We start from the raw sequence: 25,778 nt of genomic DNA, 5'->3' as shown, positions 1-25,778 counted from the left end.
CCTGGGGACACGCCATGCACCTTCCAATGAAGTGCCTTTCTGGTGAGGCTGCGCTTCCTGAAACCCTGTCCCATCTGCTCACCGGGGTCCCACTCCTCTCCGCAGCTCGGTCACCAGCCCAGCTCCAGACACCGACCCTGACGCCCTGCCCATCCACCTCCCTCAACCTGCCAACCCTTAGGGCTTAGACAACGCCATCCAGAACCACACAGTGGCAGTCAGAACGCCCACAGCAGCTTCTAGCAGAGACAGACAACTAAATTCATAAACAAAAATGTTTATTTTTATTTGAACCTGCTTTATGCCAGACAGAGACAAGAGGAGGACAGACAGGATGAAACGTGTGCCCTTAGGGGACACAGAGGGACAGGAGGACACAGTGGACTGTAACAGATGCCCTGTAGCTGGAGGAGCATCTTAGCCTGATGCAGAAGGAAGAAGCTGGGCTTAGCGAGACCAGAAGGTACGGGCTTGCCGGTGAGTGTGGGCCTCTGGGGGCAGGGCCCCGCCGTGTGCGGCCGTCAGAAACGGCCCTGGTGTTGCTTCCTGTGCGCAGTGGGCGCTGGGTGCCAGGAGGGCTGACAGGCACCCACAGAAAGCGCCCAAGTGGGGGCAGGGCCCGAGGAGAGCCTGGACGCACGTGTAAACAACACCACAGCACAAGCAGGAGTGTCTCCGCTCGGAGCCGAGCCCACTCTGGCCGGGCCGGGGGCTCCTCAGAGGAGAGCCGTCCCAGCTGCTGCAAATTCACTTCGCCTGAAAGAGGCACAAGGCCAGTTAGCCCTCCTGTGTAGCGACCCCTGTCCCGGAAGAGGGGGTCACAAGCCACCCTCTAAATCACTTCTCTTCCCTTCAGTGGTCAGGACACTGAGTGGGACTGTCCTGTGCAGGTCACCTAGAGCCCTCGTGCACAGGCCACACGTGTCCACCACTGGGAAGACGTGAACCTACTCACTCATCTACCCCTAACGTTTCCTGAGGACTGCGGCCCCTGCCTTTGGGGTCCTGATGAGGGACAAACGAAGACGTATTTACAATGCAAGTGCTCGAGCCTGGGGCTGAGCCCCGGGACTGACTCAGCACTGTGTGTGGCGAGGCCGAAGGCCACGGCCTGGCTCAAACTGCCACCCCCCTTCCCAGCCCCAGTTCTTATCATTTCGGGAGCCCCCGGACCCCCCCTCATGACCTCCGTGTGGGGCTCCTGAATGGAGCACGCAGAGCCACTAATGTTTAAAAGCTTTGGTCCCTTAAAACACTCCAATAGAATTATTTACAGGATTCACTCCTACATTTACAGCCAATGTCACCCCGGAACGTAAAGCTGAACCAGACCCACTGCTCCCTCTCCCTCCCCAGCTCCGTCGCTAACGCCGACTTCTGGTTCTCGCTCTCTGGATGCCCACATCCTCCTGCTCCTGTTTGGGAAGAAAAGCACACCTCCTCAGTCATTTAAAACAGCGATTTTTGTAACCAACTCTACAAACACCCAAATCCTTCCTAGGGGCAATGCTTTCTGATAATTAATTTTGAGGTTGGGGACAAGTTTTAAAACATAGGCTGGGGCAAAAGCAGCTTTGCAGTGGGGAGGGCGCAGAACAGAGTGCATGCTTGTAAGACTATTTATTCACGACTGTACTATTTTCCATGCGAACAGCTGTCAACCTCCATTGGCCCCGCCCTGTCCCTCCTGAGAGAGGCACTTTTTGTTCCTCTGACTGTGTTGACTCTTCAGTTTTTTTAAACTTATTTTGTCTCCTGATGGAAAAGTCTGTAACTTACTTTTAAATTGATACCTAATTTTAAAAAAAGAAAAGAAAATCCACAAAAACGCTTAGAGCAGGACCAGTTAAAAAGCAGAGCGGTCAACGACTTGCCTTTTCCCTGGGCCCGGTGGACCTCTTGGTGTTCCGAGTCACTCTCGGTTCTCTCGGTTCGGGCCTCCTCTCCTCCTCCGCAGTGTTGCCTGGCGGAGGGACCGTCGCCTTTCTGGACCGCAGGCGCGTGATGCCTGAACACGGGGCTCCTTCCGTCTGGTCCTGAGTCTTCACGGGGGTCTCTGCGCCCCTCGCCCGGGCTTTGTCCCCAGCCCCGCTAGGCGGGGGCGTCTTCCTCCGCGCACGGGACCTCAGGGACATCTGTCTGCCCTGGCCCTCGTGCCCGGACGACGCAGACGTCGCGGCCTCACCTCCGGGGCGGGGGGTCAGCGCCTCCCGGGAGGTGTTCAGGGGCTTCCTTCCGTTCCTCCGGGTCTTCACCTTTTCTGCTGGTACTGGGATCTCGGGCCGTGGCTCCGCCCCCTCTGTTTTACTTGGGCGTCTGGAACGCAGGGACAGCCCCTAAAATATCCAAAAGACACCCGGAAGCACCGACAGTGAGCACCGTGCATCTGAGAGCCCAGCAGGCCACCCAAGTCAGAAGCCAACTCGAGGGAACAACACATGGGCACATTTCATGGGGTTCATTTTCTAAGATGCCAGAGTAACCTAAGACGGTCACTGTCCCTGTGGAGAGGTTGCCTCCTCTGCCGACAGACCGTAAATAAAGCCACAGAATCAGTTAAAAATTAAAAAAAAAAAGTATACATATAAACAAGGAATCTGGTATAAATGTCAGTGTCACAGGCGTTACATCTGGTCATAAGCGGCATTGGAGGGCATTCTAGAAACATGCCCCTCGTTCGGGCAGTAAGTGAACTCCTGCTGCTGGAACGGTCACTAGAGCAAACAGGAAAAGATCAGTTCCTGGAAGTGTGCAGACCTCTCTGCACACAGCAGTAGCCGCTCTACCCAGCAGCCTGGACAGTGGACAGTTATGTCCCTGTCGGGAAGTCCCTCTGCTGACGGTGTTTAACCAGGTACACACACACCCCCACCCGCCACCCCGGCTGCATGGCCCCCTTTTCCCTGCATCTTTGAGGATGAGCACAACTCATGCACCTCCTGCAAAAACCCTGCCAGGATCTGGGGTGGTAACTCCGGCTGGGTATTCTCCCAAATGCCCTCTCGAAATCTCCCGAGGACCCTGCTCTGGGCTCCGCAGTTCCTCAGCAGGGGCAGCGGGCCCCTGGGGGAAGGACCCCTGCGAGGCACCTCGAGTCCCAGCAATCTACCCCCAGCACAGCTCGGAGTGGGCACCGTCCCCCGGGGCCCCCCTTCACCTTGTCTGCAGAGGTCACAGCTTCCACTGGGCAGCCCTTATCTTTAGCTGTCATGGTCTTGCGGGGCGGGTCCACCACAGGTTCCAAGCTTTCTGCCAAGGCTCTCTGCCTCTTCCTCAGGACGGGGACCTCGGGGGGCTCGTGGCTCTCTGAGGGGGCTGTCCGCTGTCTCTTCTGAGGCAGTTTCTCCTCTGCAGGGTCCGCTACACAGGCCCTGGTGCACAGCCTCCTCCTCGCGCCGGAGACACTGCTGTCCTCACGGTTCTTCTTGAGGGACAGGGACACGTGGCTTTCGCTTTCTGGCTGCACCGGGTCTGTGCCGCCCACCAGGTCGCCCATGGGCTTTATGGTCAGGGCCCTGAGGACTCTTCTGGATGGTTTCACGGATTTGCTCTGTTCTGGTGTTCGTGGTGGACTTCTTGTCAGGCGCGCGGCACCTCGGCCCGGTGCCTGGCCTTGATCTGAGCTTTGGAAGGGCTGTTCACAGTGGGCCGGGCCTTCCGGGGGCTGAGCCTTTCCCTTCCGTGACCTTAGCTGACCGTGGCGGCCTATGGTGCTCTCCGCAGGCCCCAGTTCCTGCGCTGGAGAACCCTCGCACACTTTGATGTCTTTCTCACGGTCTACTGGTTGCCTGTGGGACCGCGTGGTTTTCCCTGACGTCCGGGTGGGCTTCCTGAGGGCCGACGGCTCTTCCTGCTTATCCACCCCTCCTGGAGGGGCCTTGAGTCGTCTCCTTGTGCGTGCTGGAAGGACCATGGCTTCTGACTGCAGAGATCTGGAGTGAATTTTAGTGGTTTTGACGATGGTCACTGGCTCATCTGTGTGACTTGGGTTTTGGGAGAGCTCTTGGAGGTTGGCCGGGTCCTCCAGGGGCTGGGTCTTTTCCTTACGCGTTCTTGGCCTCCTCCTGTTTGCAGAGAGGTTTTCTGCAGGGTCCGACTTCTGTTCTGGAGTTCCCTTAAATAATCTGACATCTTTATCACTACCCTCTCGTTGTCTGTGGGACCGCGTGGTTTTCCCTGATGTCTGTGTGGGCTGCCCAGGTGCCGAGAGCACAACTTCTACGGCCACTTTCCTCGTAGCCGCCCTGAGACGTCGGTTTCTACCCGTAGGCATGGCAAATGGTTTTGCTTGTGTAGATTCCCAGGGTATTTCAGTTTGGCCATCAGTTGCTGATTCTCCTGTGTGAGTTGGTGTTTGGAAGAGCTCTCTGAGGCCAGTCAGGTCTTCTATGGGTTGGACCTTCCTCTTGGGAGTTCTCGACCTCCTCCTGCTTCCTGTTACAGGTTCTGCTGAGTCCAGTTTCTGTTTGGGAGTTTCCTGAAATGCTTTGACTTCTTCATCAGCCATGTCTGGTTCTCTGTGTGAGCAGGTGGATGCCCTGGGGGCTGGTCTGAGCTTCCTCGGTGCTGAGAGTTCTTGCTCCACGTCCACTTTGCCCAGAGATGTCCTTAAGTTTCTCTTTCTGCTGGTTAGTGTGCTGACTGGTTCTGGTTGTGGAGGTTGGGACAGTATTTTAGTGACTTCCTCATAAGTCATTGGCTCTCCTGCGTGATTGGGTGTTTGGAAGAGCTCTTTGATGCCAACCAGGTCTTCCATGGGTTGGACCTTCCCCTTGGGAGTTCTCAACCTCCTCCTGCTTGCAGTGACAGCAGTTACAGGTTCTGCTGAGTCCAGTTTCTGTTTGGGAGTTTCGTGAAACGCTCTGGTATCTCTATCACCTACTGATTCTCTGGCTGAGCACATGGTTTTCTTGGGTGTTGGTGTTGGCTTCCTGAGTGCTGAGGGCTCTTCCTCCATGTCCAGTTTCCCCAGAGGCCTCTTGAGCCGTCTGGACATGCTGGTGGGTGTGCTGACTGGTTCTGGTTGCAGAGACTGGAACAGTATTTTAGTGACTTCCTCCTCAGTCATTGGCTCTCCTGCGTGATTGGGTGTTTGGAAGAGCTCTCTGATGCCAACCAGGTCTTCTATGGGTTGGACCTTCCTCTTGGGAGTTCTCGACCTCCTCCTGCTTGCAGTTACAGGTTCTGCTGAGTCCAGTTTCTGTTTGGGAGTTTCCTGAAATGCTTTGACATCTTCATCAGCCATGTCTGGTTCTCTGTGTGAGCAGGTGGATGCCCCTGGTGTTGGTCTGAGCTTCCCTGGTGCTGACAGCTTTTCCTCCACGTCCACTTTGCCCAGAGGTGTCCTGATGCGTCTCTTTGTGCTGGTGGGTGTGCTGACTGGTTCTGGTTGTGGAGACCGGGACAGTATTTTAATGACTTCCTCATAAGTCATTGGCTCTCCTGTGTGAGTTGGTGTTTGGAAGAGCTCTCTGAGGCTAGCCAGGTCTTCTATGGGTTGGACCTTCCTCTTGGGAGTTCTTGACCTCCTCCTGCTTCCTGTTACAGGTTCTGCGGAGTCCAGTTTCTGTTTGGGAGTTTCCTGAAATGCTTTGACATCTTCATCAGCCATGTCCGGTTCTCTGTGTGAGCAGGTGGATTCCCTTGGTGTTGGTCTGAGCTTCCTGAGTGCTGTGAGCTCTCCCTCCACGTCCACTTTGCCCAGAGGTGTCCTGAAGCGTCTCTTTGTGCTGGTGGGTGTGCTGACTGGTTCTGGCTGTGGAGACTGGGACAGTATTTTAGTGACTTCCTCATAAGTCATTGGCTCTCCTGTATGATTGGGTGTTTGGAAGAGCTCTCTGAGGCCAGTCAGGTCTTCTATGGGTTGGACCTTCCCCTTGGGAGTTCTCGACCTCCTCCTGCTTCCTGTTACAGGTTCTGCTGAGTCCAGTTTCTGTGCTGAAGTTTCCTGAAAGAATTCAATGCTTTTATCATCCCCTACTGGTTCTCTGAGTGAGCGGGGTGTTTTTCCTGGTGAATGTGTAGGCGTCCGCAGTGCTGAGAACTCTTCCTCTATATCCACTTTCCACAGAGATGTCTTGAGATAGTTCTTTATACTAGTTGGCGTAACAATTGGTTTTGCTTGTGGAGATTTGCAAGGTGTTTGAGTTTCACCATCAGTCACTGTTTCCACAATGTGAGTTGGTGTTTGGAAGAGCTCTTTGATGCCAACCAGGTCTTCCATGGGTTGGAGCTTCCTCTTGGGAGTTCTCGACCTCCTCCTGCTTGCAGTGACAGCAGTTACAGGTTCTGCCGAGTCCAGTTTCTGTTTGGGAGTTTCGTGAAACGCTCTGGTATCTCTATCACCTACTGATTCTCTGGCTGAGCACATGGTTTTCTTGGGTGTTGGTGTTGGCTTCCTGAGTGCTGAGGGCTCTTCCTCCATGTCCAGTTTCCCCAGAGGCCTCTTGAGCCGTTTGGACATGCTGGTGGGTGTGCTGACTGGTTCTGGTTGCAGAGACTGGAACAGTATTTTAGTGACTTCCTCCTCAGTCGCTGGTTCTCTTATGTGACTGGGTGTTTGGAAGAGCTCTCTGATGCCAACCAGGTCTTCTATGGGTTGGACCTTCCTCTTAGGAGTTCTTGACCTCCTCCTGCTTGCAGTTACAGGTTCTGCGGAGTCCAGTTTCTGTTTGGGAGTTTCCTGAAATGCTTTGACATCTTCATCAGCCATGTCTGGTTCTCTGTGTGAGCAGGTGGATGCCCCTGGGGCTAGTCTGAGCTTCCCTGGTGCTGACAGCTTTTCCTCCACGTCTACTTTGCCCAGAGGTGTCCTGATGCCTCTCTTTGTGCTGGTTCGTGTGCTGACGGGTTCTGGTTGTGGAGACTGGGACAGTAGTTTAGTGACTTCCTCCTCAGTCATTGGCTCTCCTGCGTGATTGGGTGTTTGGAAGAGCTCTTTGATACCAGCCAGGTCTTCTATGAGTTGGACTTTCCTCTTGGGAGTTCTTGACCTCCTCCTGCTTCCTGTTACAGGTTCTGCCGAGTCCAGTTTCTGTTTGGGAGTTTCGTGAAACGCTCTGGTATCTCCATCACCTACTGATTCTCTGGCTGAGCACATGGTTTTCCTGGGTGTTGGTGTTGGCTTCCTGAGTGCTGAGGGCTCTTCCTTCATGTCCAGTTTCCCCAGAGGCCTCTTGAGCCGTCTGGACATGCTGGTGGGTGTGCTGACTGGTTCTGGTTGCAGAGACTGGAACAGTATTTTAGTGACTTCCTCCTCAGTCGCTGGTTCTCTTATGTGACTGGGTGTTTGGAAGAGCTCTTTGAAGCCAGCCAGGTCTTCCATGGGTTGGACCTTCCTCTTGGGAGTTCGTGACCTCCTCCTGCTTGTAGTTACAGGTTCTGCTGAGTTCTTTTTCTGTTCTGGAGTTTTCTGAAGTGCGCTAGCGCTTTTGGCACCAGCCACTGGTTCTCTGTGTGTGTGTGTTGTGACCCCTGGGGTGTGTGTGGGCTTCCTGAGTGCTGAGAGAGCGTCTACACTCGCAGCCTGGGGTGGCGTCTTGAGCCGTGTGTTCACCGTGGTTGGCGTACCAACTGGCCCGGATCTGGGAGCCTCACAGTGCGTCACTATGGCTTTCTTCTGCACGTCCACTGCTTCCCCGGCAGGACCCGGGATTTGGAGGAAACCATGGAAGCCCAGCGGCTCTTCCTTGCACGCGGCCTCTTGCCACCTCTGCATGGCGACCAGGTCTGCTCTCGGTGTACATTTCAGCTCTGAGGACCTTTTTGATCTCCTCACAGCTATCGTCTTGGCAGAATTTTCTTTTGATTCGATGTTTTTCGTACATGCTTCAAAGGATCCTTCACTCCCCCACATCTCTCTCTCCTCTAGGTGTGGTGCGGGTGGGCTCCTCAGACATCTTCCTGAGACGTTCCCAACAGTGTCCACGTCTGTGTCTTCCTTTCCAAGCTCTGGCCCAGGTGCCTGTGTGTTTCTGAGCCCCACGGACCTCCGGAACTTCTTTGCCCTGGACGCTGCCATTGGAGGCTCTGCCCTGGGTGGCGGGGTCTCCAAACGTCTGTTCACTGGAACACACTGTCGTCTTGAGGCAGGGCTGGCAGACCTTTTGTCCGATGTGTCCTCTGGTGCATTCTGAGCGCGGGGGAACACCCTCTGGCCTATGAGAAAAGAAAACACACACAGTGAGTACATTCCCTTCACTGTATCGTGTCAATTTGCTATTTTATCCTCATAAAATATTGTGTAAGACACAATAATTCACCCTCCTCTCCACCTTACTAACAATGTAAGTTTGCTTACGTGGTTATAAATCTGTCTGACATATGAACTATGCACACTCAAGAAGAATGTTATTTGGTCTTTTAGAGTAGGGTCCTACACAGCTGGTGGTTAGAATCCACAGGCATTAAAGGAAAAACTTCCTCCACAAGGGTCTCCTGACCCAGCTGAGTAGCTCCCTTGTTTGGAGCACTGCCCTGATTCCACAAGGTAGCAGGTGCACTCCCCGGTTGGGGCACACACACAAGAATCAACTGATGAATGCATACACGGGTGGAGCAGCAAGCCCATGCCCCTCTCTCTCTCTCTCTCTTTCTCAAATAAATAATTTTGAAAAAGAGAAGGCTCTCCTAAAGGCTACCACACCATGTCTTAGGGACCTGAACATAGACATTCTTTTTCTTCAAACATGAGAAACAGCTCTTTCTTCTTTTGAACCACCCATGCAATATGGCTTACAGGTAGGAAACTCCGTGTCCACGTTACACTGGACACGCCTGCTTTTCAACTTGAGGAAGTATCTTCAGGGTAGCGAGGTGTCCACTCTACAGCATAAACTCAGCACCAAATGGGAGAGCAAGACAGCCCCGTCTCGCACCGCCCCCCCACACTGCGCCACGCTCCCTCCAGAGGAGCCGCAAGAGTAACCACTGTGTCCACTGTCATCCTTCTCTCTGGTAATTTGCAGTCATTTTGACTTTGAGTCCTTTGCATATAAGTATGACATGAGATCATTACACTTTTCTGCTTATCACCCTCTTACAGTAAATAAAGTACACAGGTAGCGTGATTATTAAAGGGATTTCTTTTAACCCAATCACTGAACTGCCAATAGGAATTTCCCTAAAATATAATAAAACAGAGAATATGCAAACAGCATTTTGCCAGGAGTAACTATTGTAGAGAAATAATACAATATCTATTATAAAAACAAACAAACAAAAACAAAACCCACCATCAGCACATCAAAGTGTTAGGGGGGAAGAAAAGTAAACCAACCAGAAGTTTTGGGGGTGCCTGGCAGGCGTTTCTCTTCTGAACGAGGTACTTGCAACTTTTTTCCAAGCAAATCCTCTGAATCTGAGGAAGAGGTGGGACACCCGCTCACTGTCTGTGACTTCTCTTTCGCTGGGGTCTTGAACATTTCTCTGAGCCCTGTTCCATGAGGACAACAGAAGAGCGATGAGAACACTGCTCCTTACACAAACAACTCTGTGGGTCCCGACGCCCCCGAGGGCGCACCCCCTAGAACTCCTGGGAGAAGAGGGTCCCAGAGAGAGGGGGCACTGATAATGAACCCATTGTTTTAAAAGCAGGCAATGGGACGTCCCAATCTTTTAGGTCCTCCCCCCACCTTTCTATTGGGGAAGAAAACACGGAGGGCGCTGTCCCAGACTCCACCGGCTGGAAGACACGAGGCCCCAGGGCCTGCCCTGCGGAGGACGCTGTCTCACTCCGCGGGCCGGAAGACACAAGGCCCCAGGGCCTGCCCTGCGGAGGACGCTGTCCCAGACTCCGCCCCGGCCAGAAGACACGAGGCCCCAGGGCCTGCCCTGCCCTCCAGGCACCCAGAGACCCAGCGAGCTCGGGATGACGTCAAAAAGTTTGAGGTTACCCGGCTCTGAATTTTCTGTATAAGTGAAATACCCCTAAATTTTAAGTGACACAGGGCTACCCATTTTTAGTAGTCAGGTAATAATATCACCATCTTTTCATTTTAGCACCAAATAGTAGTATTACTATAATCTTAGGGGAAACAAAAGGACACAGACCTTTAAATGGAAATCTAGCTCTATGGAAACTCATGCCAGCCCAGTCTCCTCACGGTCCTCCTTCTGGATCAGTGGATCGGAGCACTGTCCAGTCTGTCTACAGACTGTGCTGGGTGTCAGTTCAGAGTCCCCTAACCAGCAAGCTCAGGTGAGCACCCCTCGGCCAGCGTTGATCTCAAACACCCCGGCTTCAGCCTTCAGCACACGCTGGTGTCTGACCATGAAGTCGCCCACACCAGGGGGTGGGTGTTGGTGACTCTAGGGAAGTATCTGAGTATGTTAATCCCACTTATTTTATCTTAAAATTCTTTTTGAAGCTTTGCCGTCAGTGCTGCCTGACATGTATCGGCGCACACACGTGCTCGTGTTTACAAGGACACACAGGTACACATGCCTGTGTACTGGGTGGGGCAGGCGCGGCACACTTTCACTCATGGAGCTTCCGTGGAGACTGGTTTGCGCTGTTCCACCCTGTTGAGTTTCTCTTTTTTTTTTTTTTTTGTATTTTTCTGAAGCTGGAAACGGGGAGAGACAGACAAACTCCCGCATGCGCCCGACCGGGATCCACCCGGCATGCCCACCAGGGGCGACGCTCTGCCCACCAGGGGGCGATGCTCTGCCCCTCCGGGGCATCGCTCTGCCGCGACCAGAGCCACTCTAGCACCTGGGGCAGAGGCCAAGGAGCCATCCCCAGCGCCCGGGCCATCTTTGCTCCAATGGAGCCTTGGCTGCGGGAGGGGAAGAGAGAGACAGAGAGGAAGGAGGGGAAGGGGGTGGAGAAGAGCAAATGGGCGCTTACTACTATGTGCCCTGGCCGGGAATCGAACCTGGGTCCCCCGCACGCCAGGCCGACGCTCTACTGCTGAGCCAACCGGCCAGGGCCTCTCTTTTCTTTTTTTAAGCTAAATGCATTGAGATCCAACGTGACTCTAACCGGAGGGTACATTAGATGGCTTATACAACAACTCTCCTGTTAAAATCTGCCCCAAAATAAATACAAGATTCCACCTAAGAGATTCGAGGCTCCCTTCTCTCCACAAATGTGCAAAGTGGGAACCACCAGTCCAGCTGGGTGGCGTGAAGCCCTAACCCTGGGTCTTGCCTTGTTCCAATCCGCTACAACTCTAAGTGTTCTTCTAATGAGAACGGTAGCACTGGCTGGACATTATGACCGCTCGGAGGAGACCTCTCCACAGCCTTGGGTTCATGAAACATTTCTGCTCCATGGAAGGAAAGGAAATCTTGAAGCAAAATATTGCTCCAACCTTTTCCTCTAGCTTCGGGGCAATCGACTCATCTAAGGGCAGGGAAGGAGCAGTTTTAAGGGCAGGTCTGCCAGGGTCCCACGGGGCAGCTTCCAGCCTCCCCCCTGCGTGGCTCTCTGAGGCAAAGGTGTTGCATCTACCTTTCCCACCCGCTTCCCACAGGACACACTGTCCCCAAATGCCACAGGTCCAGCCTGGCTCCTTGATGTTGCTTTGCTTCCCTTCTTGGACGGTCAGGACCCCAGGACACTGACTGGGATGTCTGGTCCCCTGTCCCCCTCAGAGCAGGTCAACAGCAGCCCACACTGTCGCGGGTCTAAAGGCCATGGCTGGGAAGAACCCAGCCCGATGTGTTTACCTGAAAGGTCTTCACTGAAGTCCATTTTCCTGCTGAGCACGAAGCTGTTGAGCATCCGGTAGGGCCGAGCGGGCATGGCGACCTTTTCGACGTGGGCTTTCCCGATCACGATGGTGCAGGGAGAGTTGGCGTGGCCCGTGCTGAACTCGTTGCGCACACTGTCCAGAGGGCTCTGGACAAAAGGGCAGGAGATCACAGAAGGTCAGGGCACCGACCCCCGCTTACGGTAACCCCGAACGGTGTGACGGGCAGTGACGGGCAGCGGCGGGCTGCGGCAGAACACGCACCTTGGGAGTGCTCATCCTCCGCGGCCTTTTGAGCGGCGGCCTTGGGGGTCCGTGCTTCCGGACTTTGGTCGGTGCGGGTTTGGCACTCAGCTTCACAACGTCTGCCCACGACTTTGCCACTGCCAAGAGGAGCAGACGGTGTAAACAAAGGCTTCCCCTAACCCGCGCCCTCCGCAGGGGGCGGAGTCACGGCGAAGCCCGCTCCTCAGTGCGACACTCACCTGTTAAACGGGCTTCCGAGGCCCTGCTCCTCCTCCGGGCCTGAGTCATCTGCAGGCCGTGTGGGCTGCGACCCAGGGACGCCCTCCTGGAAGGCCCACCACTGCTCCGCCTCCTGGTCCGCTTAGGGACGTCTGTCTGAGGCGGAGACCCACTGCCACTGGAGGCGGGGGGCTTGGACGACCTCCGGCCCCCATCGTTGGCAACTGGAAGCATTTTCACAGGCTTGCGAGCAGGGGAACTCGCCAATGTATTCCAGGGGGTCACTTCCAAAGGGATTTCTGAAGAATCCTCGTTTCCTGCTGGCTGGGGCTGCTTCTGATGTGATTGAAAGGTTCTCAGGAAAGCTGACCAGATAGCACACCCCTGCAATGACCCCCGAAGCTCCACCCCATTAAGAATTCTAGGTGTGCCTGACCTGTGGTGGTGTAGTGGATAAAGCGTTGACCTGGAAATGCTGAGGTCGCTGGTTCGAAACCCTGGGCTTGCCTGCTCAAGGCACATATGGGAGTTGATGCTTCCAGCTCCTCCCCACCTTCTCTCTCTGTCTCTCTCTCCTCTCTCTCTCCCTCTCTGTCTCTCTCTCTCCCTTTCTCTCTCCTCTCTAAAATGAATAAATAAAAACTTAAAAAAAAAAAAACTTAAAAAAAAAAATTCTAGGTGTTCTAACGTATGAAAAACCCGCAACCAAACACAACACACAAACTCATGTCCAGTGTGCCCCACCGTCACCGTGAACCACTTTGTACCGCTCCCAAATTCTCAAATAATTTGCATCAGCCTGGTGTTGAACACACATAAAAAATTGTAGCTGTTTAAATCTTGAAGCACCAAAACATTTCAACCTGTCTGTCAAAGGCAAGGCAGAGGTAGGGGCCTGTCCCCATCATTTAAGGGAAAAGAGAGCAAAGGCAGCAAACGAGCCTTCGCTGGGGTCTTCCGGGAGGAAAGGTGCAGGGAGCCACGAGAAGAGGCGTGGGCCCTGACCCGAGCCCCAGCAAACACGGTGGTGGGGTGTGACCACATCCGCTGTCTCTGCATGAAAGGTGGGCTGCTTACTTCCAGGGCTCAGAGGCACCTTACTGTGCCTTTCGGGATAAAAAGCAATTCAAGATGGCCCCGCCTCTGATGAGGGTCAGCTGCGAGGCTAGACCTGTCTAGAGGCCTAGCACCAGGACGGCACAGTCTAAGCCGGCTCAGGGCTGAGCATTTCCCTTTCGGCTTGTAATTCTAAAAGAAACAACCACTTCATGCTCAGACTCTGTTCAGCGGGTAGCTTTCATGGTAACCCTGGGCGCGGATGGCAGGGAAAGGCCCACATGTGCTCGGATACCTGCCAACCGTGGTCAGAAACCCAGGGGTTCGCTTCCCAACACCCAGGTGGATGAAGTCACCGAGACCTTGTTTTTACTTTGTATTAGAAAGCTAAAGGTCTCCACTGTCATCCCCTCGTGGGAGGAGCTTGGGAAGGGCGTGGACCCAGGCTGCGGGTCCCCCAGCGGGCAGGAGAGCCAGCGGCCGGACATACCTTGATGATCCTCTTCAGGGAGGTAGGGGTGTGCGTTCCGAGGGACCGCCCCGTCACCGGTGTTTCCCCTCTTTTGAGAGGCGTGTTAGGAGGTAAGTTTTCGTCAAACAACTCGGGTCTCAGGTGGCCCCCAAAGGACACGCGTCTCCTCTTCATGGGCACCCCCTCAACTTCTTCTAAAGTAATGAGCACAGATGGGAACGGGGATGAGAAAGCCACTCCAGGACTTGGGACTTGTCTCAAAGTACTGGAGTCACTAGCCCCTGACCCCGACTCCACAGCTTCAAGTCTCTCGTGGGGCTCAGGAAGGATTGGGGTCACACCACCAAAATGTCTGTCGCTACGTGACAGCACCAAGGTGTCCTTTAAAATGTGGGAAGACCTCTGTGGACAGACTCATAAAGGAGTCGGCCTGGCGCACTGGCTCTCCCTGGGGCGCTGGGGACCGAGGGGGACAGGAGGTGGATGCTTCAACCTTGACCTAAGAAAACTTCCCCCGGAAGACGCACACTTGGGTCTCACCTGGACCGGCCCGGTGAGCAGAATGACCTGGGAAACTTCTGCAGGGGATTCTCACGGGTCAGTCATGCGACCCCACCCCGATGACATGGCTTTACAAAGCGCTGGTCACCATCGGTCCTTGTCCCGGTGCCGCGCCCTTCACGAGACGGGCAGGGACACTATGACCGAGGAGTGCGGACCTCATGTCAGGGAGCTGCACGCCTCTGCACTAGGCGCCCCTCAGGAGCGGACTGGAGAGCCCCGCAAAGTGCAGCTGCCCTGGAGCCACCAGCCGGCCGCAGAGGCCCCACCTCTGCCACTCACTGCGGGAAGTGAGGTCATCAGCTTCCCTCTTTGCCAAGTGGACATAGCACTCCCTGTTCCTGTGGGCGCTCCTGCTGTTTCCTGAGAACCCGCTTGGCGGAGACCCCGAGGGCCACCCTGGAATACCAGATTTCCAAGGGACTTCCGCTGGCTGAGAGGATCAAACTCACGGGACAGCTGCCTGGTCGCTCCGATGGCACCCCCATGCAGTGCGAGTGTGCCCCTTCCTAGGCGGTGGCAGCTGGACGAGGCGTCGGCAGCCTCAGCCTGCACCACATCTGTCCCTCCGAACCACCTGCGCCTGCGGATGTCACCCCCGCCCATGTCCCGGGTCTGCGGGACAGGCTCTCCGCACAGAAACATCGGTAAGGAGGTCTCGGGAACTCATGCCGAGAGGGACATGTGGACTTCTGGAGAAAATCAAGTTCAGTAAACTTACCGAAGTTGCTGACATCGACCGAAAGGAGGCCAGGCGCCGCAGCCGAGGTGCCCAGCCGCTCCGGTGAGCCGTGGGCACCGCCTCTGACCTTCTTCTCCGGGTGGACAGTCAGGGGAGCCAGCATGGACTGCTTCCGAACTTCTGCTTCTGTAACAAGACTGTCGACATTCAGGGGCAGGCTGATCCGCCGCTTTCTGGAAAAGACTTTTTCTGGTGTGCTTCCGAAGTCGCCAGCATGTGCAGCTTTGGTGGGCGTTGGACTAGCGAAGGGCTTCTGCGGGGTCAGCGCCATTCTGTCCGCCCAGAGGCCTTTGCTCTTACCCGGACTCACAGACTCGCACCCCCCCATGGCCCTTAGCGCACCGCTCAGGCGTTTCCGGGAGGAACTTGGGTGTGGATGTTGGGCAGGGGTCCTGGCTTTCGTCGTCTCTGTGAGGGGGATGCTGGGACTCCTGGTGGCTTTGGCAATCGGACCAGGTCCCTCTCCTGCTCCCTCTTCCTCCGCCTGGCGGCTCCCTCGCTGTCCCGGGGCTGGGGAGGCCTTGGTTTGACTGCCCCACCCGGATCTGCACCCAGGCGTGGGTGAGACCCACAGCTGTGTCTCGCCCTGTGAACCACCAGCACGACCCGCTTCTGCTGCGCGAGGACCCCGTGACCCTGATCGTCTACGATTCTTTTTCTCTGACTTCACATCTAACTCTTCCTTCATAGACTCATAAAGGTTCCTAAAGGGAGACTCGTTCTCTCCATCCTTCTCGAGACACTGTGCAGTGGGGAGGGACCCCAGTCCTCCGTTCCTGCTCACTGATGCCCCATGGGAGCCTTCTCCAGAGCCCCCAGCAGGGGCACCCGCTGTGGGGGCAGCTGAGGGACGACCCTGGGGTGTGGTGCTGGTGCGGGCCGTCCCGACATCCGCCGTTGGTCCCGGGGGCCCTCCTGAAACACTTCCAATGAGCTGCGCACGGGCATCGCTGGCACCTTGAACTTCCCCGTCTTGACAGTGGATTATGAAATAAAAAACAAGTTCAAGATTTTTTCAGTGACTGTCATGGGCAGCGTTCACGGCCTCAAACTGTTTCGCACTGCCTTATAACCTAGCTTTTCACTCAGCCTGCAGGTTCCCGCATGCCCAGAATGTGTCCTAACAGTGTTCTGATGCTAACGTTATGATCCAAATAAATAAGTCACATTAGCCTCCTGGAACCAATCAGAGATATCAAATGCTACTGATCTACTGAGAATTAAGCAGACAACTGAGCAAGACCATTTCTTTACATGCAAACTCTCCAATAAGCACGGGACCCCACACGTCACTTGGGAAGAAAGTCCTCTTGGGGGCATGTGACCAGGCCTATGGGGTCACATCACATGACACATTCCCTAACCTCTGTGAGCCTGGACATGGAACACTGGTGGTCTAGCTGTCCCCTTCCCGTCCTCATGCTCCACAGAGGCCTGACCTTGTAGGATCCGGAACAAAACGAAAAACTACTAACCAGGTTGGGAAGAGAAGCTTGACCTGGAGAGCCGACGTGGAGATGCCTGGGAACGGGCAAAGGAAGAACCGCGATTAAGGAACTTGTGCGGAACCGACGAACTTACTCCAACATTCTGCCTCCTGATGTCCTCCCCGCCCAGCTGTTCTCAGAGAACTTTCAGAGACTTTGAGACGTGAGCCGGGACAGGCGGGTGGCAGCACTCAGAAGCACGAGTGTTTCTTGGCGGATTTTAAGAACATAGTGATGGAATAAGGGACAGGCCTGATTCTGAAAACTGTAAATAAAAGCCCAGTCAGCTGTTACAACTGCCGCACACTTTTCTCCTCATCATCCGAAGGAAGTTAAAATTAAACGTCCCCCACACTCAGCCTCTGTGCACCTGCCCCAGGCACAGAAGCCCTGACTTCATAGTCAGTTTCATCAGAACTCGGCTCCGGGTCCTGGGGTTGAGCTGAGGCTCCGCTCAGCCTGCATGCTCATGGCTGGCGGACACCACGGGCGACTCTGAGCCCAGAACTTGAGGCAGAAGCCACAGCGCACACACATGGCCTGGTCCGCTCGGAGCACAGGGTCAGTCAGACCCAGCACCCCACAGAGGGCGGTAACTCTTCCAGTCAGGGGTCACCTATCAAAACTGGGCGTTCTATTTACATGCTGGGGCTGTCCCAGCCCAAGACTTCCAAGATCGGGCATGGGGAACTCTGGGGCCAAGAATGTAAGACAGACTCAGACCTCTCGTTTTAAATAAACGCCGAAGTGTAGTTTTAAGTGATTTTAATCCAAATTCAATGTGTTTTCATACCTTGGTTACCCTTTCCTACTATACCTGCAAAGTTATCCTCCCTCGTGAGAAACTATTCATCAATGTGTACATAAGTGATTTCCCATCCTCACACAACAGAATCAGAGCCCCAAGTCTGATAAAACCCTCGTCAGTCACCTGTTCACGTCTCTGTCCTGGAAATTCAGCGGACTTCCTTCTGATCTGCTGGCTGTCATTCTCATACCTGAAGTGCACAGAACGACAGACGTGTTCAGATGACAGATCTGTAACCGAGGGTAAAGCTTGTGTATCTGATTAATACCTAAGGGGCGCCCTGGCCGGTTGGCTCAGCGGTAGAGCGTCGGCCTAGCGTGCGGAGGACCCGGGTTCGATTCCCGGCCAGGGCACACAGGAGAAGCGCCCATTTGCTTCTCCACACCTCCGCCGCGCTTTCCTCTCTGTCTCTCTCTTCCCCTCCCGCAGCCAAAGCTCCATTGGAGCAAAGATGGCCCGGGCGCTGGGCATGGCTCTGTGGCCTCTGCCCCAAGCGCTAGAGTGGCTCTGGTCGCAACATGGCGACGCCCAGGATGGGCAGAGCATCGCCCCCTGGTGGGCAGAGCTTGGCCCCTGGTGGGCGTGCCGGGTGGATCCCGGTCGGGCGCATGCGGGAGTCTGTCTGACTGTCTCTCCCTGTTTCCAGCTTCAGAAAAATGAAAAAAAAAAAAAAAAAAAAAAAAAAAAAAAAAAAAATACCTAAGGGGCAAGGGACATGCTTCATTTTGTTACCTGATTCCTGGAAACAAATTTAGGGTGAGGAAAGTGCTCTTTAGCGGGGAAGAAACAAAACAAACGCACAAACAGATACGCTGTCTCAAGTATCTTTCGGAACAGCAGGGTCTGAGGTTGGGGACGCAGAGTCCAGCTCCATGAGGACTTCCTTCCCGCAAACCAAAGGCAGTGAGCACAGAGCCGTGTTCCCACCAGCTCACGTTCATGGAGACTGCCGGCCTGGAAGGTTAACCAGGAAGCCCGGGGCCGTCCGGCACCTTAGCCACAGGGATGTTCACTTACGGCGACCACAGAGCTATGTGTGCTCCAACTTCAGGTCACTGTCTCTTCACCTCCCACTTACTCCGACCCCATCTGAGCAAAGACAGGCACACTGGAGGGAGATGACAGACATTCAGCAAGATGCACAGTTGTGCTTACAGGCCTCGGGTCTCAACCCACAGATGAACCTTTTTGGAGGTGAACAGAACCAGGGTGCCCCCATGAAATGGCCTGATTTGAATTTCAAAGCCCCCGAGTGTGACCAGGCTTCTGGGATTGTTTCTCACGGAGAGCCGAGTTCTGGATCAAGTCCCTCTTCCTCAGACCCGTCTCCTAGTCATTGTGGGAATATTCAATCATCTCAATTAATCTAAACTCAAGACAGCACTGTGGCTTTGGGGAAATAGTGCTGGCACATCAAATGCTTCCCACAAAGAGCTTTGAATATAGATGCCCTTTGCAAATGAAGCAAGTCCCTAAAAAGCCCAGGGGAAGAAAGGACCCAGACATTAGGAAGGAACAACAGAAAGTATTTAGGGAAGGCCGAGAAGAAGGCGGAGCTCTGCTCAGCAAAGGGGATGGGAAATGTCCAACGGTATGTTCCTACAAGGGACACAAGATTCAAGACACAAATAGGATGACAGAGAAGGGTGGAAGAGATACACCTGCAAACAGCCATCGGGGGATGGCTGGGGAGGCCACGCTCACCTTAGACAGAGCAGGCAAAGCCTGTCTGAGACCGAGCACATTTCATCACGGTAACAGGGTCCGTCTCTCAAGAAGACACGCCAGTTATACACAGAAGTGCACCTAACGGCAGGTTCTAAGAGGCAGCCTGACCCTCAAGCATGCAAGTAGAGAAGACCAGAGCATGCCACCCTCCTGAAATCACTACAAAAGGCACAGAAGGTGCCCAGGTGATCAGTGGTCGCACTTCAGCCACCTAGATCACTCTGAAGGCAAACACGCCGTAGAGCCGCCTCGCAGAATGAAAACTGACAGAACTAAAACACAAAAGGAAAAAGAATAAAATATCCTCAGTGTGGGATTTTAACTTAACCAGTCGGAGCAGCTAAGATGGGGGGCAGGGCTGAGGGAATGACTGCGATTCTAGTGAGCAATTTGACCCTTGCTTGTACAACACTGCACCCGGCAGCTGTGGACCACACCTGCTTTCCAAACACAGAGAGTAGTAAAACACCAGCCAGGTGCAATCATAAAGCAGCCCCGATGCATTTCAAAACTGGGAATGACTCAACTGTCCATCCAGAGTGGGTCAAGTGTGTTTGATTGTGCCCACAGCCACGCACGTCAGGTCAGTGAGATGCTTGGAGAGTGCGAGGGACATCGTGCTCCGAGTCTCACATCAGACGAGCAGAAGGTGCTTTCAAACACACACTTCATCCTGGCATTAAATTGATGGGGTTTAATCAAGACAGACAAAACCGCAGTAGTTAGGGATGCAGGCTTGGGGATCACACTCCAGAGACGTTCGTGCTGCCGGAAAGGAACGGCAGTGATTTGCTTGTGACGCAAAGAGGCAGTGGTTAGGAGACGCATGAACCAGCTCGCAGAAATGTTATGTCTCGGGTGGTGGGTTAGCTAGCTAGGGCTTCCATAACAAGATACCCAGCGTGGCTGAAACAACGTATCTTCCCAGTTCTGGAGGGCTGAGTCCAAGGCGAAGGTGCCGGCAGAGCTGGTTTCCTCTGGGCCTGGCTATGACTTCCCTTCGTCACCAGTACACGATTGTCCTTCTGCGCCACTGCTCCCCTGGTTCTCCATGTCCTCCTCTCCTCTTATAAGGACACCAGTTAGGTTGGATGGGGGCCTACTCTGAAGGCCTCACTTTGACTTAATTCCCGTTTTAAAGGCCCTATCTCCAAATATAGTCATGGTCTGTGGCCCGGGGGTTATAGCACCTCAACACACAAAATGATCACATGTGCTGATCCCAGGTGGCTGTTCCCCTCATCTCGCTTTGTACCCTTGCCCATGAGTATAACTCAGTTTAAAACAATTGACTAGCCCTGGCCGGTTGGCTCAGTGGTAGAGCGTCGGCCTGACATGCAGGAGTCCCAGGTTCGATTCCCGGCCAGGGCACACAGGAGAAGCGCCCATCTGCTTCTCCACCCCTCCCCCTCTCCTTCCTCTCTGTCTCTCTCTTCCCCTCCTGCAGCAAAGGCTACATTGGAGCAAAGTTGGTCCTGGCACTGAGGATGGCTCCATGGCCTCTGCCTCAGGCTCTAGAATGGCTCTGGTCGCAACAGAGCGACGCCCCAGATGGGCAGAGCATCACCCCTGGTGGGCATGCCGGGTGGATCCAGGTCGGGCGCATGCGGGAGTCTGACTGCCTCCTCGTTTCCAACTTCAGAAAATAAATAAATAAATACAATTCCTCAACACAACAAAGGAAAAGTCCGATAGGACCAGGTCACCCCTCTTTGGCACGGTATGGGCACTCTATTTTAAACCCTAGAGCTGGATCCCATGAGCCCCACGCATCCATGTGACTTCAGAATCAAAACCAGCGTGGAGAACGACACCCTCAGACCCTTTGCCATTCGCCCACGTTACAGAAGAACCAGGGCGTCTGCCAGGCTGGTGCCTGGTGACGCAGAAGGCCCGTTCTGCCCACTGACCGGAAAGAGCGGTCGATGATCGTGATCAGGTCCCCGTGTCTCAGCTCGACGGGCCCTTCCACGGCTGATCCATTCACCTGTGTCGGGTTTGTGGCGCTGAAATTAGTCAGGACCGCCTGAAAGTAGAAAAAGAGGGGGAAACATGTAATACACAGTAATAAGTAAATACTTCTCGAAAACAGGCTTCCAAAAAACCCCACTCACCTTCTGCTCCTTGATTTCAATTCTGCAGTGCAGTTTGGACACAACTGGAAGCTGGATCCGAATGTCACATTCAATACTCCTTCATTGAAAAGAATAAGATTTTTTTAGGTTGTCGCATTTGAAAACATGACATCAGTGTTTCAAAATTAAACAGCCTTTGACTACTATATCTTTGATCTATAAATGTCATGATATAAAAAAAAAATTAACAAACTGGGTGAGATCAATGACCTCTAAATTTCACAAATAATTTAAATCTTTAAAACTTAGAGCATTTAACCCTTTGAGTAGTGAGTTCTTTTCATGCTCACTGACCCCCAGGAGTGAGTTGTTTTTTTCTCAAAAAATGAAATTAGTTCCAGTTACAGTTTTATTAACTTAAAATCATGTTTGTTTGATAACCGATTGATGGAAACAAGAAGTACACTTGCCTTGTTTTAATGTTGCCTTACACATTTTTAAAATAAAAATGATTGTTATCTGGAAGGTCAGGGGGCAGAAGGACGTGCATGAACGTGCGTACTACTCAAAGGGATAAAAATCATTACATTAGAAAATGTTACAATATAAAATTTATTTGCCTTTTACTAAAATATCTATGCTTGTTAAGACCCAACTAAAGGAGTATTTTACACCAGTCTAGAGAATGAATTACTTTTCATACACTGAAGTTTTTTATTTTTTTGACATAATGGTTTGGGTATGTTTATTTGTTATGTGCAGTTTAAGGTTTAATCATCACCTAAGTGCTGTATTTTACGCCTGCATCTCTCTGTGCTCAGTTTCTTCATATCCAAAAAGAGAATTTCATTAGCTACTCTGTCATGGTGTTCTTCAGATGGTTAAATGAGTTATGCACATCTGTCATTTGCCTGGCCCATTGTAAGTACTATTACTGGTGAACTTTTTATTGTTGTTTTAAAACTATACTCCCTTAACTGACAGATTCACAAGTCTGTCACTAAAAATACTAATCTTCAAGCAACAGCAGCAACAAAACATTCTCTGGACTCAGCCCGTCTTTCTAACACCTAGCAGGCAGCACAGGGACCCATCAGCAGTCCCCGGTGTGGTCCCCTGGCTGTTCACGTGACCATCTGTGGTTTTATAAGTTTGAACTCTATACTCTGTTTGAGTATAGACTCAAAATACATATACTCTACTGAGAACTCTGTTCTCAGTATAAACCTCTCGCAGGGGTCTCCAAACTTTTTACACAGGGGGCCAGTTCACTGTCCCTCAGACCATTGGAGGGCTGCCAAATACAGTGGTCCTCTCACTGACCACCAATGAAAGAGGTGCCCCTTCCAGAAGTGCAGTGGGGGCTGGATAAATGGCCTCAGGGGGCCGTCTGCTAGAGTCTAAGATCTCCGTTCCTACCCACGTCCCACGACCAAACACTTATGAATGGATTTCTAAAGTACAAAAACGTGCACAAAAATAAACTTAATTGCGGCTGCCTAATAAACCACAATTACCACCACCTGATACCAGCGTGCTTTTACACATTTTTTTTCCCTTTAGGAAAGAAGCTATGGAAGATGAACAGCTACGTTAGGTAAGTAGAAAATTTAACTTCTAGGTAGAAAGAACATTCTAGCAAGACAGAGGCCATCTCATTAGAACTGAGTGATTGTGAGGCAGGAGACTGCCAACTGGGACCCCTGTAGTTCAGTGGTTCTTCACCTGGGCGTGGCTGACATGCTGGGGTACAGGACTCTTTATCATGGGGACTGTCCTTGATTTCTGTTCACTGGTGCCAGTGGCATTAGCCTCCCACATCCAGGTGACAGGGTAATGTCTCCTGGGAGCACAGTGCCCCTCAGTTGAGAACCGCGGCTATATACTGAGCCCAGTTCTCCAGGCCAAGTGCCAAGTGCCGACCTCACCTGCCAGACCGCACACCAGGCCCTGACGACGAAACTATTAACTGAGCAGCCTTAGCCTCGGGGAGCTGGGTGGTGGGACAGACAAGCCAGACCGTCACCATGGTGATGCTAGGAAAGAGCAGTGTTCAGTCAAGGCTTCTCTTCGGGTAACGTTTAAAATGAAATGAAAGTTGGAAAGGAATCACGTACATAAGCTGGGACACCCCAGTCATAAAGTTCAAACTGGCTAACAGCACCCAAGAGAGCATCCCAAGAGCTTGGGATGTCCGAGGTGGGGTGCAGGCTGAAGGGGAGGGTCAGGGGTGGCAAAAGGTGGGGCTCTGCAGGGAGGGTAACCTATCATCTGTCTAAAAGGGCACAGGTGAGCCCTGGCCCGGTAGCTCACTTGGCTAGAATGTCACCTCCATACACCAAGGTTGTAGGTTTGATCCCCAGTCAGGGTACACACAGGACTTAACCAATGAATACATGGATAAGTGGGACAACAAATTGATGTTTCTCTCTCTCAAATCAATCAATATATATTTTTTAAATAGTAGAGTTAAAAGGGGCACCCGTTAGAAAATCAGAGGGGTGCAATTAACCGTGCTGCTTGCTGCAGGGGCCACAGTCACCACTACCACCAAGCACAGCATGGGCGGCATCCAAAGAGGGGGAGTTCTCCGAACACCAGCAGGCGGCCTTTCCCTTCCATGTTCATTTTTCCCAATAGACAGACAAGAGCACTAGGCGCCCCCCTAGTTCATTAACTAAGCCTCATGGTGGGGGGAGGGGCTCAGAGGAGCAGCCCCCTCTCCTCCAGTCTGCCTGCCCTGCATCAGGATGGGACAACCATCTACCTTTTCCTCCCTGTAAAGGTGCTGATGGCGCCCACTTTAACATGTACGCTCTACTCAAACACCCATGACTACCTGGCCCATACGCGCTGTTTTCCAAACTGCTCTGTACCAACAGCTCCGTCAGGCTGACAATAAATACACGGGAAGTCCCCAGCTAAGGTGACCGCGGTGCCAGCCCGCGCACCTGTGACCAGGCTATTCAGGTCTTTTTAAGCGAAACTGTCCGGTTCCGTCCCCCGCCCCCGCGCGCGCAGCAGGGCTCACCTTCCAAACGAGCAGGTCCTCAGGCTCAGCGGGAAGTGGAGGCCGTCTACCCCGCTCCTTCTGATGGTCACCAGGCGTCCCGGGGGACCCATGTTCTCAACAAATATTGGGGCGCCGTCTGTATAAAAAGGCCTTGCTGCAGCCAACTCACTGAAGAAATGGCAAACACAGAAAGCGCGGCGGAGGACGGGGGTGTCACTCCGGGGACTCAGATCAGAGTCCAGGAGTCGGGGGTCCCAGAGGGCGGCTGGGGTGCGGGCACAATGCGCGCGGGGCAGGTGTCACTCCGGAGGCTCAGATCAGAGCCCGGGAGTCGGGGGTCCCAGCGGCCGGCTGGGGGTGCGGGCACAATGCGCGCGGGGCAGGTGTCACTCCGGAGGCTCAGATCAGAGCCCGGGAGTCGGGGGTCCCAGCGGCCGGCTGGGGGTGCGGGCACAATGCGCGCGGGGCAGGTGTCACTCCTGGGACTCAGATCAGAGCCCGGGAGTCGGGGGTCTCAGCGGCCGGCTGGGGGTGCGGGCACAATGCGCGCGGGGCAGGTGTCACTCCGGGGGCTCAGATCAGAGCCCGGGAGTCGGGGGTCCCAGCGGCCGGCTGGGGGTGCGGGCACAATGCGCGCGGGGCAGGTGTCACTCCGGAGGCTCAGATCAGAGCCCGGGAGTCGGGGGTCCCAGCGGCCGGCTGGGGGTGCGGGCACAATGCGCGCGGGGCAGGTGTCACTCCGGGGGCTCAGATCAGAGCCCGGGAGTCGGGGGTCCCAGCGGCCGGCTGGGGGTGCGGGCACAATGCGCGCGGGGCAGGTGTCACTCCGGAGGCTCAGATCAGAGCCCGGGAGTCGGGGGTCCCAGCGGCCGGCTGGGGGTGCGGGCACAATGCGAGCGGGACAGGTGTCACTCCGGAGGCTCAGATCAGAGCCCGGGAGTCGGGGGTCCCAGCGGCCGGCTGGGGGTGCGGGCGCAATGCGCGCACGGTGGTGGCACCTGACCCCTGCGGGGCCTCGCGGCCAGAACGAGTCGCCCGCCAGGGTCCCCTCTCCCGAGAGCTCCTCTGCCCCCCACCCGGAGACCCTGGGGTCCGCGCCCCGGAAGGAGCCGCCGCGGGGCCCCGACTCACCCAGGACGAGCCGCCCGCCACGCCACTCGTGCGTCCGCCGCCCGTCCGGGCGCCACGCAGGTCCGTGCCGGGAAAAGCCCACAGCCCGTCCGCTCGCGTCCACAGCCCGCCCCGCGCCGCAGCGCCTGGGATTCCCGTGTCCGCTGTGCCCGCCGTGCCCGCTGCCCTCCGCGGAGGGCCCGCCAGCCGCTTCCCGGACTCGCCCGGCGTTGCTCGCGCCCGCGCGGAAACCGCCCGCCGCGCTCTCGCGATTCAAATGAAAACAGCCAATCACATTTGGCGCACAGCGCTGCGATTGGACGCGGCGGGGCGGCGCTTAACCAATGGGGAGGGTCGAGGGCTGGAGGGCGGGCTCCCCGCGCGACCCCACTGGGCGCTGCAGGAAAGGGCGGGAAACCCCTCTGTCCTCCCCTTTTTTAAAAGACCCAGTGCGCTGCACACTCCGTCACTCAGGCACTGCTGGAAGGTTTAAACTTTTTTATTTTTTTAAGTTTCTGTATCTCCTCAGAGATAACCAAGTATCTATACTGCTCACAAAAATTAG

The 25,778-nt window shown here is 54.3% G+C and overlaps 1 protein-coding gene across 3 annotated transcripts; it reads right to left on the bottom strand.

Annotated features, from left to right (window-relative positions):
* Positions 1 to 261: 261 nt before the first annotated feature.
* Positions 262 to 25,455, bottom strand: MKI67 (marker of proliferation Ki-67). Of its 3 annotated transcripts, none has more exons than XM_066354536.1 (15): positions 25,235 to 25,455; positions 24,122 to 24,271; positions 21,130 to 21,208; positions 20,926 to 21,041; positions 17,411 to 17,477; positions 16,468 to 16,513; positions 14,972 to 15,964; positions 13,708 to 13,883; positions 12,182 to 12,497; positions 11,961 to 12,079; positions 11,674 to 11,845; positions 9,278 to 9,433; positions 3,158 to 8,157; positions 1,875 to 2,336; positions 262 to 1,415 (listed from the first exon to the last, which is right to left on the bottom strand). In XM_066354536.1, the coding sequence occupies exons 2-15, from the start codon at positions 24,211 to 24,213 to the stop codon at positions 1,365 to 1,367; spliced, it is 7,845 nt and encodes a 2,614-aa protein (XP_066210633.1). In that variant the 5' UTR covers positions 24,214 to 24,271; positions 25,235 to 25,455; the 3' UTR covers positions 262 to 1,364. The 3 variants fall into 3 exon arrangements, with proteins under 3 accessions (XP_066210633.1, XP_066210635.1, XP_066210634.1); XM_066354538.1 differs by having other exon boundaries at positions 12,182 to 12,494; XM_066354537.1 differs by having other exon boundaries at positions 24,122 to 24,239.
* Positions 25,456 to 25,778: the final 323 nt, after the last annotated feature.

Source organism: Saccopteryx leptura, chromosome 13 (assembly GCF_036850995.1).
Source record: "Saccopteryx leptura isolate mSacLep1 chromosome 13, mSacLep1_pri_phased_curated, whole genome shotgun sequence".
Taxonomy (NCBI): domain Eukaryota; kingdom Metazoa; phylum Chordata; class Mammalia; order Chiroptera; family Emballonuridae; genus Saccopteryx; species Saccopteryx leptura.
The sequence above is the reverse complement of the archived record's forward strand: the minus strand, read 5'-3'. Positions and strand labels throughout refer to the sequence as shown.

What these genes read in the sequence shown, in the direction of transcription:
- MKI67 (XM_066354536.1), bottom strand. Translation starts at nt 24,213, where the DNA reads ATGGGTCCCCCGGGACGCCTGGTGACCATCAGAAGGAGCGGGGTAGAC. An exon ending in TTGAAATCAAGGAGCAGAAG is followed by an intron (nt 21,042 to 21,129) that starts GTGAGTGGGGTT and finishes TTCTACTTTCAG; the next exon opens with GCGGTCCTGACTAATTTCAG. An exon ending in CTGTGACCTCTGCAGACAAG is followed by an intron (nt 2,337 to 3,157) that starts GTGAAGGGGGGC and finishes TGGATATTTTAG; the next exon opens with GGGCTGTCCCTGCGTTCCAG.